The sequence below is a fragment of the Leptonotus elevatus genome, chromosome 11 (assembly GCF_054856555.1).
Source record: "Leptonotus elevatus isolate MCC_2025b chromosome 11, RoL_Lele_1.0, whole genome shotgun sequence".
NCBI lineage: Eukaryota > Metazoa > Chordata > Actinopteri > Syngnathiformes > Syngnathidae > Leptonotus > Leptonotus elevatus.
In genome coordinates, this window is record NC_141249.1 from 4966016 (window position 1) to 4982176 (window position 16161).

Below are 16161 nucleotides of genomic sequence, written 5' to 3' on the forward strand. Positions count from 1 at the left end.
TTCAAAGACGGAAAGCATCAATCAATACTAAAAAGCGCATTGATGTCGACGATGATGATGACTCCGAGCTTGACGCCAAAGTTGGAAGCCTTGACGCGACTGTTATGATCACGTAGTAAGCCTCACCGGCTAAGCGCGGCTAGCGCGGCTAGCGCTGCTAAGGCCGGAAAACGCGCACAATAGCCGACCGGGTACTTCTACACAATCGGACATTCGATCGGGCGATGGAGAGTTGGCATCGACCAATGCAGATTGATGATGATGATGATGATGACTCCGAGCTTGACGCCAAAGTTGAAAGCCTTGACGCGACTGTTATGATCACGTAGTAAGCCTCACCGGCTAGCGCGGCTACCGCTGCTAACGCCGGAGCTTTCACATGCGGACATTTTGTCGGACAATGAAGAGTACCCCGAGTCCAATGCATATTCATCGGAGGAGCGGGTACAGTCTGATCACGGAGAAGACACTGTTTCTGGACTACGATGCCACCATGAATGGAGTGGATAAAATGGATCAAAACATCTCTTACAACCCGGTGTAGCAACTGAATGACACGAGGAAGCGAGACGTAACGAAACCGTAGCATGATCCTGATATTAGACTTGATGGCAACACACACTGCAGTATATACTTGCTATTCCCCGGAAAAAACGGCCTGCAAGAAAGTGGAGCACGCGAAGAGGCAATCTGTTGTGCAAATGCTGTTGCGTCTTCTTGCACGCAGGAGAGTGTTATAAAAAGAAAAACTGTCGTTGAAACATCCACATATTTGTAAATAGCACCACAGTTGCACACATTTGTAAATAGTTTGCCAAATTGTTGTCAAATTGTTACACTGTTGAATGTAAATAAACTTATTTTGCTATCAAAAAACACTTTTTCATTCTTGGTGGTAGTGTTTTATAGAAGTAAAGCACTATTTAGGTGTTTGTGGCATCATTCATGGACAAAAAGAAGTGTAAAATTCACTAGAATGCATGAAATAATATCGTTTCACTAAAAGCTTGATTTCTCCGTATTTTGGTCCAAAACAGGCGAAATTGGGTCAAACTAACCATTTTCTATTGTTGATTACTAAAGAACGGAATAAGGTAGAAACAAACTTTTTTTTCTGATGAAAGATGAAAGTCCAATCTTTCATTTGGTAGTACGTGTGTTTCCATAGTCCAAACAGAACATTTTCTGTGGACCTTGAAAGATCAGTCAAAATGCTTAAATCGGCTGGCACTGACGGCATCCCTTTTCTGAAAACGTCTGGCAGTCAAAGAGTTAAAAGGTAGCACAGGTTGTTTGAGCAATAAACATAACTACATGCAATAAAGTAAAGCATTTAATAAATGTTTGTATATGACACTCAGAATATTTGTTCATGTCAAAATATTAGGGTATTTTCCCCCATTTTACATTATGCAATTGATTAACTGATTAGAAAAAGAGGAGGATGAGCATGTGCAGTGGATCAAAAAATGTTGAAGACATCCTCACAACATTAAATGTCGAAATAATTAACACGTGGTGCTCTTCAAATTTGGTAGGCAAAAAATGTTGATAAAAAAGTATTTTCAATTAAGCGAGTAATCGTGATTAATAAAAATTCTAAGATGTGATTAATCCGATTAAAAAATGTACGCATTTGACAGCTCTAATTATTTATGAACAAAAATAATTTTAATGAATCCCAGACTTACATTATTGAATACAAACAGAAATTATTTCTTAAGTCATATATAGGCTATTTATGACAGCACAAAAGTCAAACTGTTGAGGTTCATATGTTTATGCTTAATGAAAATTCCCAACAACACAAATTAAGTGAACATATTAGTTTATGTTTCATAAACATGCAATCTGGGTCATTGGTCATTCATAAACACTCAAAAGGCACTCCTTTTGACACCACAGCTTATTTTCCTTTCGGCTTACCCCTTCAGGGGTCGCCACAGCGAATCTGTTGCCTCTGTATCCTCTGCTCTCACACCAACTACCTTCATGTCCTCTTTAACTACATCCATAAACCTCCTCTTTGATCTTCCTCTAGACCTCACCACAGCTGATGGTGTAGTATCCCACTACAACATGGCGCCATCACTCTTGTCTCGATTCAAAGGCCCCCTCATAACCTTGTACATCTTCTCCATAGATACCATACATACAATTTGGCATTTCGTATATTACTGAAGCTTGTATGTGCAGCAGAGGCCAGGGCAAAATGTATTCATGATAAAATAATGCTGTTAAGAAGAAATGCTACTGCATGGAGACATGCAGTATACCAGACCTCATCAAGGGCTGGGTGCAGAGCAAAGAGTTCCCGATGGCGGTTGGTCTTGCGTTGATCTTCATTGTGTCTGTCAATGTCCTCATTGGGGGCACGATCAAGCAGATGCGGGAGGAGAGAATCAGGGAGGGAATTCTTCAAGTCAAAGATGCTGCAAGCCCAGCTACCCCGAGGAGTGTCATCAATGGACATTGACCGCCGTTTTAGGTCATCCTACAAAACAAGCATGATTTAGAAATATAAATACCATGGCTACAATTTTTGGGTGAGCATAATATAATATCCACAGTACTCAACATCATAGAATACTGAACTTCAAATCTGACAGAATACCACATTTCGTAGAGTTGGAAATTGGAACTTTAAATAAAATACTGTACACTGTTAAGACACCCATTGGTACCTACCTGGTCATCTTGGTAGCTACTGCTGTCCGGCAATTCATCAGCCTCAAACACTTGTTTGGGCAAGCCCTTCTGGCGCTCCTTCTGCTTATCCAGTGAATTTGGGTTAAAACCTGTGCCAAGTTTGTGGTATCTGAAAGTAACATAAGATTTAGTCTAAGAAAAAATGGAAAGACTTCATTCTTGTTCAGTGTAGATTAGATGCCTTCTTCTTCTTCTTCTATTTAAAATGAAATGTATACAGTATACAAAATCTTACTTTCTGTTAACTATGGCCCAGTCTTCTGTGTATGATCTGACACAGTCTCTCACATGAGGGTCGGTGTCCCTGAAAAAAGCCAAATACAGCACAAAGATGTTTTAAATATAATCATCCATCCAGCCATCCTTTGTCACGCTCGTCTTCACCAGGGTCACAGCTGAGAGGTGGGATACACCCTGAACTGGTCACCAGCCAATCACAGGGCACGTAAAGACAAACAACCATTCACACTCAGATTCACACCATCTGACAATTTAGAATCTTCAATTAAGCCTACCAAGCATGTTTTTGGAATGTGGGAGGAGACCAGAGTGCACGGAGAAAACCCACACAGGCCCGGGAAGAACATGCAACCACCAAACAGGAAGGCCGGAGACCGTATTTGACCCACCAGCCACCACCTCAGAATTATTTGTGACGCATTTGTGCTAACCAGTCATGCACTGTTTACATATAGAAACTTAAGGGGAAATCCAGTGAGAAAGCAAATATAAATAGACATATAAAGAACAAAATTAAATGCAAACTCCGGTTTCCTCCCTCATTCCGAAAAACATGCATAGTAGGTAATTGGAGCCTTATTTATCAAGCATGCGTAAGCACATAAGTATGTATAAACTAGCATGTGTATGAACATTTCCACGAAAAGTATGGATTTTATCCATTGGAATTGTGTGTGAGGACATGCCTAAATTTATGCACAGCTCTGACCATGTACACACACAAAGCCATGTGATACAAAAGTGAAACTCCAGATTGAATGGCTAAACAGACATTACCAACATGTTGAAATTAAACAAGGGTTTCCCCAAATATGGTTAGCGGCATGTATTAAAAGCACCATTAGACGATTTCAACTTCGTGAACAGCAAATTATTTCATTCAATAAATCAAGTGTGAAGTCTCATTTGCATGTACTTAAAAACGTCATAGTTTTATCATCTAACGAAATAAAATTTTCAATGCAGAAAAATAAGCAGGCTCAATAGCATAGAGCTCTATTTTCGTAGACTGGTGCACGTGCGCTCAGCGTAAAAATGGGCGCATCTCAATTTTCATGGCAGCCCAACACAATTCTGCACTGTTAGGGGAACGGTTGTGCCTTCTGGGCATTCCGGCGAACACAGCTGCCGCGCCCCCAGAAATTTGGTAACAGAAAGTAGACTGCACTCGGTCTAAAGGTGGTTAGTTGGTGTTTAAGTCAGACGTGTTTGTGAATTTGGTAGATACACTGCATTTCCTTGGGAGTTGCTATGTGTCTAGCTGCCGTGTCCATCAGTGCATCGCTAATTTGGTCACAAAATGTGGACTAAATTCTAGACTGTATAAGAAGATCTATTTTGCAGCGCAGGATGATCTAACGCGATTTTGCTGCATGTAATAGAGGTGCAGACATGTGTGGTGGATGTCATTGTATTTCATTCATAAATGTGACAAGTCTGAATCATTGTAGAAATCAATTCAACAGATTATTATCATTATCATCCTAAATATATTTTTAATACAGCACCCCACTCATGGTACGCTCATCAGTGGTTGGGGTGAGAAGCGCGTGATTGGGTGCACCCACACACGTCGTGGGTACAAGGTGGTTTTAAACAGCCCACATCAAATCATCCACAAGGGCTGATCTTGAAGTTTATATGCCGATGTCATGCACGGACCCCCGCGAGTCTACTGTACTGTATTTATTTTCCACAATATCTAGCCCGCTGTAGGCGCTGTGCTTCGAGCCCTCGTCACTCTGCAAATGAGAGAGCCTGCTACGATTGGCCAAAAAAAGCTTTGTTCCATCCCACAAAGGCGCATAACAGCACAAAGTCTATGAAAAAACCCAAATCAAGAAAACTCCTCCCATGCGCACACTTATAGACTGCATTGTGCGCCAGACTTGCGCTGGGAACTAAAATAGTGCCCATAATGTTAAAACAATATTTTTTTCACATCTGTGGCTATGAATAGTTTTTATGGCATTGAGTTCATGTCAAACCCTTTTTTTCATTCTTTCATGTCAATGTCGGTCTCTGAGATTATTTCAGGCTTTTCTTAGGGCATTCATTGCAAGGTTTCCCCTAGTGCTCCACAAGCCTGGCGGGCGGAAGGCTTTTTTGTCCCACCACTGCCAAAGCTAAGCGTCAAACCCCCACCCCCAACTCTCTGTCGTCCCAGCTGGCAGGGCGCACTCATGTCGAAGCCTCCTCCCCACACACACACACCTTTGACTAATAAGATTTAGCGCATGTCATATAGCTTTGTTTGAGCAGCCCAGTTGCGATGACCTGGATGAATGAGAATATCCACAAACATCTCTAGACTACACCCTCTTTGCCATGATTTCAGATTTCTTTCAATAATTACAGTAACTGTAATGTATATGGTCAATAGGAGATGTTTCTCATTGCAAATGAGGCTAGAATAGATGTGTGGCAATTAAGAACAGGTGGGATTTATCAACACTTAATGCTGTGAGTATGACAGGTGTCCGCATGTTTGAAAAATATTTTTTTTGTACTTACGCACAGTGTAATTTTCAGTTGAACGAATCAATTTCTACTCTTTGTAGAATGAAGCCCCAGTACTTCAAGAGACTTATTTATTCATAAGCAATTGTACTGGTACAGCATGCTTGAAACCCAAACTGACCAATCACGTGTGACCAGTTTTTGTCCAAATAACTAGAATGCAGTGTAAATAGGGCTTCTCTTTCATCTGTTCCGTACACCACACACTTCATTTTTTTTGCAATGGATTTTATCTGATTAATAGATAAAAGTCTCGTGCTTGAGACCCAGTCCGACTTTTTGTTGTTCGTATTTTTTTGGGGGGCTATTGTCCAGCTTATTTGCAAACACTTACCCTTCCTCTGGGACAGCTTGTACTACTGTGCGACATTCCCTGGGTGTGTAGATGACCTCAATGTCATCTGGGGGAAACTCTATCAGATCTCTTAGGGGTCCGGACTCCACAATCGGAGGGTGAGTTATGAGGTACTCCTCGAAATCCACTGGCTCTACTGCCTCTGTGAGTGGAACCTAGAAAGTAAACAAGGGGATACAGGGAATCAATCAGTTTAGGATAGTCAACCATACATCTCACGACAATTTGAGTATCATGAAAAGTGCTATACAAGCTCCATCTTTATTATTATCATTAATGCTAATGCAAAGAATCCTTCCAACACAGACAAATCTCTGCTATTGTTTTTGTTCTGCCCTGAAAGAACAATGTGGAAATTTCAATCCAGACTACTGTCATTACTCAGGGTAATTGTCTCAAACATTTTGATTTTTTTCCCCCATGTGTAAAGACAAGAATTTCAAAAAAGTATGTTTTATTTGAAAGATGATTTGATTTTGTTGTCCAAACAGAAGAAATGAGGAGCCTTCTTCACCATTGTTTTATTGTTTGCAATAGCTGTCATGCTTTAATTTCAAATTACAGTAATTAATCTTTGTGGCAGGAAAATTTGTTGTAGCAGCAATACTACATTTACACCACATTTCTTTAGTTCAATATAATCCTGGAACAAAACCCTCTCTGTGTTTTGTCCTGTTCTATTTCTAAAGTAGTAAACTTTACTGAACTACTCTGTTGATTGTTATCTACATAACATCCATCCACCTGTCCATCCATCCATTCCATAAACCGCTTACCCTCACAAAGGTTAGGCAGGAGCCTATTGCATCATGTTACAAAACAACAAAAAAAAAAAACTACCCATTCATATTATTAATGGCCATATATAGTTCTAAACTGGAAAATCAACTGACTGTTTAAAATGTCTTCAAAAGTGAAAAATGATTCAAGGATGTTTATCTGTTAAATTGAATAATCCAAATCCCATCTGTTTTCCCCCTGTGAGTGAGACTGTGTGGTCTGCAAGTTTCTCAGGCAATTTAAACAGTAACAGTTTAAAAAAGCCAATGGTATCCAAATTTACAAGTAAAGGGCCATAATTTGCTAGCATTTTTGCAAAAGCCTGTTACACCTGCTGATCCCCACTGGAACAGATATCCTGCCATACTAAATGGTGCAAACATTGGATGTGGAAATATAGAAGAAGAAGCAACCATGCATATTAGCTGTCGATAATGATGAGATACACATGGCCTTTGCCCTTCATATAACTATGGATGGGAATACAGATATCAGTTAAACATTTCCATGTGCTTAGAGTTACTGCACACATTCATTCGACAAACTCAAGAAATGCAGTGTGACTTAAAAATAGAATGTGTGGGGCCATAAATCATATGACTGACCAGAGCAAAGCCCCATTAGCCCTTTTCATAATGACCATGTGCATAGGTAGTAGAGTTACATCTACAAGTTATAAATTTGCAATAGAGCAGGCTTTTTATCTAACACACTTTCAAATTTAAAACACCATAGCTCTTAAAACCAGAGACTTACACCAGTGCTTCTCAATTCTGTTTTTGCAGAGGTGGGCAATTTACAAAATACTTGCTGATCCATCATTTGTCAGCGCCCTCATTGTCAGTCCGTCACTTTTTCGAGCCGAACCAAACTACTTGTCGGTCCATCATAATATTTTAACCACGCTTCCGTCATCATTTCGTCACCAAAATTTTAGGACCGACAGACATTTCGAGTGGGCAATTTGTCGACCAAACGGGCGCCCATCAGCGGAGGACTTAAAGGTCCGTCGGTACTAGAGCTGGTAAGTTACGATTACACTGAGGGACGAAAACTCACTTCCATAAGTGTTTAGTCTGTCATTTTTTTCAAAGTTTCTTGCCATTTGTCATGACAAACTGGCGGAATGCACACTGATTATTTTTTGTTATGCCCCCCCAGGATGAAGAAAATAGTCCGCGCCCCCAAATGGAAATTGTTACACCTCTGCAGAGGAGCTAATACACTTTGTGCACCTTAGGCAATGAAAATGCCACTGCCACCTACTGTAGTGGATATGTAATGACACTTTATTCTAGTATGGCAAAGTACGGGCTGGTTATAACAAATTTGACTTAAACAGCAAATTAGCAGCAGACTATGCCTACAAATACAAGCAGGGCCGGTGCTGTGCCCAGGGCATAGGCAAACAAGGCGGTCGCCTAGGGTGCCATCTAGTGGAGGGGGCGCCAAATTGCAGGGCAAAAAATTAAAACGATAAAAAATATTTCCCTCCCTCAGGTTTTCTAAAATAAAATATGTAAATTACCTTGCTAATATTTTTGTTTTTGCATTTTTGTATTGCAGAATTATATTGTTTTATTGTGCTATTTTAACTCTTTGACCGCCATAAACGTTATAAAACGTTTAGTAAAAACCTACGGAGGGGCGCCGAGGACGTTAAAAGACGTTCACTATGTTTTTTTGTTTTTTTTTGGAAACGGGTGGAGGAAAGCCTTGGGCAGCTGTGCTGAAAGTATCAAGCAGATCTAGTTAGTAAAATGACTCGTTTTGGCCTCTAGATGGCAGCGATGACTCTCTTTGGACAAGATTGGGTGGGCCGCCCACCGTGGGCGTCAGTAGAAGACGTGAGACTTAGCTAGAGTGTTGAGGAGACATGGCTGAATAAGCCACAATGGCTGACCAAGCAACCGGTTGCAAGCAGCTCACGCTTGAGCATTTTTTTCAAAGACGGAAAGCATCGATCAATACTAAAAAGCGCATTGATGTCGACGATGATGATGACTCCGAGCTTGACGCCAAAGTTGGAAGCCTTGACGCGACCGTTATGATCACGTAGTAAGCCTCACCGGCTAGCGCTGCTAACGCCGGAAAACACGCAGCACAACCGACCGGGTACTTCTGCACAAGCGGACATTCGATCGGGCGATGGAGAGTAGTCGAAAAGCATCGACCAATGCACATTGATGATGATGATGATGATGGTATGTCCCGAGGTTGACGCCACAGTTGGAAGCATTGACGCGCGACTATGATCACGTCATAAAGCCTCACCGGCTAGCGCTGCTAACGCCGGAAAACGCGGAGCTGTACAAGCGGACATTCGATCGGACAATGAAGAGTACCCCGAGTCCAATGCATATTCATCGGAGGAGCGGGTACAGTCTGATCACGGAGAAGACACTGGTTCTGGACTACGATGCCACCATGAATGGAGTGGATAAGATGGATCAGAACATCTCTTACCACCCGGTATAGCAACTGAAGGACATGAGGAAGCCAGACGTAACACCACCGTAACGTAACCGTAGCATGATCCTGATATTAGACTTGATGGCAACACACACTGCAGTATATACTTGTTATTCCCCGGAAAAAACGGCCTGCAAGAAAGTGTAGCTTCTGCACGCGAAGAGGCAATCGCAGTGAAACTAATCTGTTGTGCAAATCCTGTTGCGTCTCCTTGCACGCAGGGGAGTGTTTCACAAAAAGAAAAACTGTCGTTGAAACATCCACATAATTGTAAATAGTACCACAGTTGCACACATTTGTAAATAGTTTGCCAAATTGTTGTCAAATTGTTACACTGTTGAATGTAAATAAACTTATTTTGCTATCAAAAAACACTTTTTCATTCTTGGTGGTAGTGTTTTATAGAAGTAAAGCACTATTTAGGTGTTTGTGGCATCATTCATGGACAAAAAGAAGTGTAAAATTCACTAGAGTGCATGAAATAATATTGTTTCACTAAAAGCTTGATTTCTCCGTATTTTGGTCCAAAACAAGCGCATTTGGGTGAAACTAACCATTTTCTATTGTTGATTACTAAAGAACGGAATAAGGTAGAAACAAACTTTTTTTCCTGATGAAAGATGAAAGTTCAATCTTTCATTTGGTAGTATGTGTGTTTCCATAGTCTAAACAGAACATTGTCTGTGGACCTTGAAAGATCAGTCAAAATGCTTAAATCGGCTGGCACTGACAGCATCTCTTTTCTGAAAACGTCTGGCAGTCAAAGAGATAATATAGTTTATACTTTTATTTTGAAGGACACAGGAAAAGGTCTCATAAACTGGTAGGAACTGACGTAAGTAACCGACGTACTGTAGTGCCGTCTTCCAAGTGCAGAGAAGACGTGTGCGCGCCACAGGAAATCAGAGAAAACTGAAGTTGACAACTAAATCAGTGAACGATTTTTTTAGCACCTGACTGAGAAGGGAACGAGGTTCGTATTGGAGCAATGTTTCATTGTTTAACTAATGTTGTTATATTTCATGTTCATTGTGTAATTTACTGCATAGTAAAACGTTACCGTTTTCATCCACTGGAGTGTGCTAACGCTCCTTGGTAAATATTTAGCAATGCTATTGTTCAAGATTCTGTTTTATTGACTAAGAATCTGTATTTCTGTATGGTTTATTTTTGTTTTAAGGTATTTATAAAGGCAACAGGCAAGGTTAAAATGTTTATTTACAATATAAATTGTACTCAAGAGATTGTCAAGGCTATAAAAAGGTAATCATTTCGGCAATTCATTTATAGTATATGGTAGGGTGACCAAATGGGTTTTCTTTTGGGAGGACAGACCTTTTTTTTTTACGTCCTATTGGGGCGTCCGGAGGTTTTATAAATTCATGAAAATGTCCGGTTGGCATTGTGTGACTAATAGGAGGTGAAGTACCCTGTGTAACTGCGACTACTACCACAATTTCAAGGCCGGGGCAAGTGTCCTCTTTTTTGGAAATTGGAATATGGTGACCTTAGTATATGGCTTAAATACGGTAAAAGGATACACAAAACATACCGTTTGAGTTATTAATGGCAATTTTGGCTTGTTTGTTTTGTAGCTCTTACAGTGTGTTCACACAAAGGAAGGTTTAATAAAAGTTGTGAACCATCAGTTGGAAAGACCACCTTTATTTCAACCGAGGATGCTACAAAATGTTATAGAGCATATATATTTTATTTATTTTACATTATTATATTACATTATTTATATATGTTATATTATACCGCATATATATTTTATTAAAAAAATAATGTTTTAATGACTTCGTCCAAATAAATATGAGATCATGACCTGGCACCTTGAATCTGACCTGCTGCTGCTGTTTACAGTGAAAGGTAGGGGTTGCGCATCATCTCAGAGTGTTAGCGCTATTGATAGATAGATGGCTCGCTTATGATGTTATCTATATATCAAAAACCTTTACAATAAAAAGGTCCAAGCCCTCAGGTACTGCATTAAAAAAGCGGCGAAAGGAGGAGGAAAAACGGGCCCAGGGTAGAGGCATGTATGTCAGTCAATCAGAATTGTCTATAAAAATAAACATCGAAATAGTGTTAATTTTCATAAATTTTTCGAAGTTTCCCGTCAATTGTTAACAAAATGGGCGTCTGTCATTGATGTCATTATTTTAATTACTTTTTATATGTATCTTACACAAATATATCGTACATAGTTTGAAAACATTTTGTAGTTAATAATGTCAGCACAAATTGCACTAAACAGTTGTATTGCACTGTACTTATGCTATTTATTACGCACTGTGTTACTTGTTATGGTCCCAGCATTGAGGTTCTTGAAGAGTTGTGGAGAGCCCCCATACTGACCCGCTATTTGCTTCCTGACCTCTGCTGCCACAGTCCTGCAAAGAAAACAAGCTTTATTTATTACATCCATCCATCCAGTCAGTCAGTCAGTCAATATCAAAAGTTGATGTAATGGTGTGTTTAACTAAATTAACACTTTATTTGTCTTTACTTTTAATGAAGAAGTTACAGTATAATGTCTTTAAGATGTTCCTGTTGACTCCAAAACTGTTCAGCTATCAGCTTATAAAGGAGGTGTTAGTTCCAAAGCACTTGTAATTGCTCACTAGAGCCCTACATAAATTGTGTACAAGTAAAAAAAAACTGGGTTTCCAGTGCACCTAGACTGGTAAGGTCTGTTTACATTTATAGTATCATATCAGTATTATTATTTTGATCTACCCAAACCTCTCTACACTGATTGGCTACTAACGAGTACATAGAAGTCCTGAAGAAAAACATCTGGAGCTCGCTATTTTTAGCAGCACTGACTCACTTAACCCATCTATATAACACAGTGTGACAAGGACAAACATGCCAGAATAAAACATAAAAATGTAGTTTATCTGTTTATACTGTGTGACTCAATGCAGTCATATGAATTGAACACGTGCATCTACCTGCAGAAAACAAAACAAACAACTCCAGCTGGAAGTACATACTAGAGAATATGTGACACCTTCAGTAAATAACCAACAGAAAGAAAACAAATCATCTACAGAAAAAAAAAACTGGAGTAAAATTAAGCATTTAATATAGACATTGAGTACATGTACGTGTGCTGGGATACCTCCTGTCCCCAAAATTTGGAAGCACAGATTTTGGGCCTTAGCCAAAAAGTGTGTGTGTTCAGTCTGGGACCAAGCGGGTTCCACTGCTCCATATGAGAGGTGTTAACTGCAAGCTACACTATATCTCTGCTAAACCTCTTCTAAACATCAAAGTTAGACTGAAACCAAGTTGAAAGTTTAAAGATGCCAACTGTGTTCCAGTTTCTTACTGATGGTATTTTAAAGAACTCAAGCATATGTAGCGTGATGTTCCGAGTTCCAACTATATAGTATATAGCAAATAGTATTTTCCAAAACATGGAAACCAGCTATGATTGATCAAGATTTCTATTTACTAATTTTATGAAAAGACATGGAAAAATGCCCCAAAACTGTTGTATGCATCAAATGTATTTTAGTTGTGAATTTGTTTCCTGTAAATGACAGGGATTGAGTCACGCAGAGGAGACGGACATTATTTTAGAAACCCTGGACAAAATGATTCAGCAAATCTTAGGGTCCTATCAATTTATAGTGGACCTGATGCATTTGGGGGGGGGGGGGGGGGTACTATAATCCTCTCCGGTTTTAATTATGAGTGCTTCAATCATAGCGAGAGGTTTTTGCCTGCTTTGCTACCGTAAAAATGTCAATGAGTTGATGGTCTCTCTCTCTGCTCAGCTTTGTTGAGAGGGATGTGTTTTATTGGTCTCATGGTAACAGCAGTGTTCATGGGCAGCATAATGACCCAAGACCAAAGACACATATTGACTTTTTCCAGAAGAAAGCTTAATAGGCTCCATTAATGGAGAGGGGTGAGGGGGAAGACTAGATACAAAATTGTATCATTGTATCACTTGAACACTGCCACACCTCCAGCTACCTAACTTCCATATTTCCAAGGATGAGTACATTGTCCTTTCAGGTGAGACCACTACCATTATTGCGAGGCTTTGTGACACAGTGACAGTATCAAAAACTTTACACAACAGCATCACAACAACTTTGGATTGCCATATTTGCAATGTCCGCTCCATCAGGGTACAAACCATTCTGGCTTTACAGCTATGTATATATTTACCACACATTAACATATATTTGTTGAATTGAAGAATGATTATTTGGGTGTTATGTTTCAGGGCCATTTTAAACCAAAAAACAAAATTTTTGCCATTGAGTGAAGATGACGCATTTTGGAGATATAAAATGCTGTATGTAATTCACAGATGCCAGAACACAGTGTGTCGCTCAAGATGGTGAGCTTGGTTACGCCACTCCTGCAAAGTGCATGTTTACTGTGACCCAGGGAGATACATTTAACTCTAAAACTCACATTTGCATCCAAATGCTATACATCAGCTTTTAAAAGTATGCATTCAGATAAAACTGGGAGGACAAGTAGTAGTAGTTGCAGTTAAAGTAGTACTGTACTAATGACTGCATCTTCCTTGTTGACAACATTTCTGTGTTTAAATTAAATTTTTAACAAAAAACAACAAATAGAAACATAACTATGTTTTCTGTACCTTTTAATCACACCACACTGCTCTATAAACCCAAAATATATCAGTACTAAGTTGTGACAGTGTACACAATCAGTTGATATTCTAAGTTTCAAAAGGAGGCTTTTAACACATATATATATATATATATATATATATATTTTACAGTTAAACGATTAAAACAGATTTGATGCACTCGCATCTTTTAAATGAAAACTAATTTTCTGATAGTTTTTGTTGTTTCACTCCTATTTATTATTATTAAAGATCAAATTTATAAAGTATTTATTGACATCTCCAAATACAGACATTTTACATGAACTCAAATTAATTGAACAAGGACAATCTCATTTATTGTGTAATAATTATGTTTATTATTTAGCATGCACTACACACATTGAGTGTTCTTGTTTCTTCAGTGTATGGCCAATCAGCACAACAATGTGACACTAAAGTAAATGCATAGCAAAAAAAAAAAAACTTAATTGAGCCACTCGGGAGACCAAGCATATGTCTACCTCTACACTCAAACGAACCAATATGACCACAAAACAATAACACCAAAGAAAAAAACATAATTCTTAATTATTTCTGTCACAATTTTCTTCACCTGACTCTCTCCTCCTCCAGAAATGTTTTGTCAATTAGAAGTGATCCAAACTCCCAGATTAACATTCAGAAACTGACATAAGGTCACAAACCATCACAAAGTCGGGCAAGGATGGATGGATGGATGGATGGATGGATGGATGGATGGATGGATGGATGGATGGATGGATGGATGGATGGAAGGGTGGTGGCATCTGACAGCACAGAGCCCATTGTTAAAGAGATTATTTCGGGGCGGGGATGATTGTTGTTTGATATTCTGTAAACACGTATTTACAACAACATGTATTTACCCTGTCCTCCTCACGGTATGTTTGTTGAGATCATTTACATTTGTAGCAGTGACAACAGTGTCAAGCTGCATCAATGAAAGCTACAAGAGACAAGACAGCTAGCTGATCAAACTAACGGTTTCGTGTTACTGTCACATATAGCTGGAAGCGCAGACACTACCAAGCATGCCTTGTGTCCGACATATTTACATTCATTCAAGCGAGTGCGAGCTATGTCTCTTTTTTAAGAATTCATTCGGCTGTCCCCGTGGGTGGGTCTGAGCATCTTTGACGATACAGCTAACAAGCTAGCGGAGAGTGGCGGGGCTATGCTGCCGTCTGGGCCTCTTTCCATTCGGTTGCCTTGGCGGTGGTCTGTCGGTGACCCTCTTGAAAGCTTAAAACTGTTAGCTTTGTCTTGAAACAGTCCGTTTCCGATACGTCTTTACCTGCTTATCTTCTGGGCAAAGGCGCGGCGTTCAGCCATGGCAGTGGCCGCTCGATGTGCTTGAACGAAATTCCCAGAGAGGCAGCCAGCGAATTCCACTCACTCACTACAGCCACCGGGAAAACGGGAAAACTAGAGAATGGGGGCTTCGCGTCTTACCGTAATGGCTGTAATGGTGTGCAACAGAACCAACCCACGCAAAATGACTAACTTGCTCGACTTTTTGTTCAAATGTATTTCATTTAAATATAAATAATTTTGCTCAATACTGGTAAAGATCTCATTTGTACAAATAAATTGACAACTAGCACACAGTATATAGAAAGTTTGTAATTTATTCTGAATGAAACAAAAAATACTCTAACTTGTTACTACAATTTTATTTTATTTTTACATTACATTTTAATTTACAGTACTCTGTATTTCAGAACAGAAACTTTCTTCTATTGGATGTAGTATTTATTTACTTAGTGTTGAAATGTATGTAAAATAAGTTTAGATGTGGAAATGAACAAAACTGTTTAGCAAAACACAGAACGCACGTACTATTATTAATGACACATGTATGCTGTATTTAGTATTCGACTTATAACGTTGTGATATACAATTTATACATTTTATCATGTAATATAAAGACAATTAAACATGTTTTAAACCAATACAATAAGGGAAACTATTAAAACTCTCAGTCATTCATTCCCTTCAGTGAGTGAGATCTTCATTTATGCTTTTACTTAAAACATATTGTTTTGTTGCAGAAAATGACAAAAGCAAGTGCTTTGGAAGAGTTTCATTCAATTAGTTTAAGCACCGCCCACGACGGTAAGCGTTGCTTCAAATCGAGCCTCCACAGATTGCCGTCGCCTTTGTTTGTTGGAAACATCGCGAGATCAGCTGACCTGCCCTCTACTACTTCCTCAAACATAAACATCGTCGCTTGGGATGGGTTCCAATGCAAAAAAATGCGATGGAGACATAAAACTGTACGTACAGATCGGCATTAACACAAGCAGTTTCTGAGTGAACACACGGGATTAAGGTAATCGCATTCGTATTAATGTAAATGTGCGCGTTATGGTGACACCAGTTAGTACCGTTGGTTTGTTTCTACCAACTAAACACGGCTTACCAGCCTTTCTCTGAG

At 39.4% G+C, this 16161-nt stretch overlaps 2 protein-coding genes across 18 annotated transcripts in view; one reads left to right on the forward strand and one right to left on the reverse strand.

Moving 5' to 3' along the window:
- Positions 1 to 15154, reverse strand: part of dock7 (dedicator of cytokinesis 7) — a 66916-nt gene extending 51762 nt beyond the window's left edge. For all 15 annotated transcript variants that reach the window (XM_086089815.1, XM_086089814.1, XM_086089813.1 and 12 more), the window contains exons 1-6: positions 15019 to 15154; positions 11373 to 11472; positions 5804 to 5979; positions 2945 to 3013; positions 2689 to 2818; positions 2282 to 2494 (exon numbers count right to left, since the gene is read on the reverse strand). In XM_086089815.1, coding sequence (XP_085945941.1) covers positions 2282 to 2494; positions 2689 to 2818; positions 2945 to 3013; positions 5804 to 5979; positions 11373 to 11472; positions 15019 to 15056 — 726 coding nt within the window. In that variant the 5' untranslated portion in view covers positions 15057 to 15154. The remainder of the gene's footprint in view (positions 1 to 2281; positions 2495 to 2688; positions 2819 to 2944; positions 3014 to 5803; positions 5980 to 11372; positions 11473 to 15018) is intronic.
- A 744-nt stretch (positions 15155 to 15898) lies between these two features.
- Positions 15899 to 16161, forward strand: part of atg4c (autophagy related 4C, cysteine peptidase) — a 20934-nt gene continuing 20671 nt past the window's right edge. Inside the window, exons 1-2 of one of the 3 annotated variants that reach the window (XM_086090053.1) lie at positions 15899 to 16056; positions 16150 to 16161. The exon at positions 16150 to 16161 is cut by the window's right edge and continues 109 nt beyond it. The gene's annotated coding sequence lies outside the window, so the exon portion shown is untranslated. The other 2 variants (XM_086090055.1, XM_086090052.1) reach the window with 2 other exon arrangements.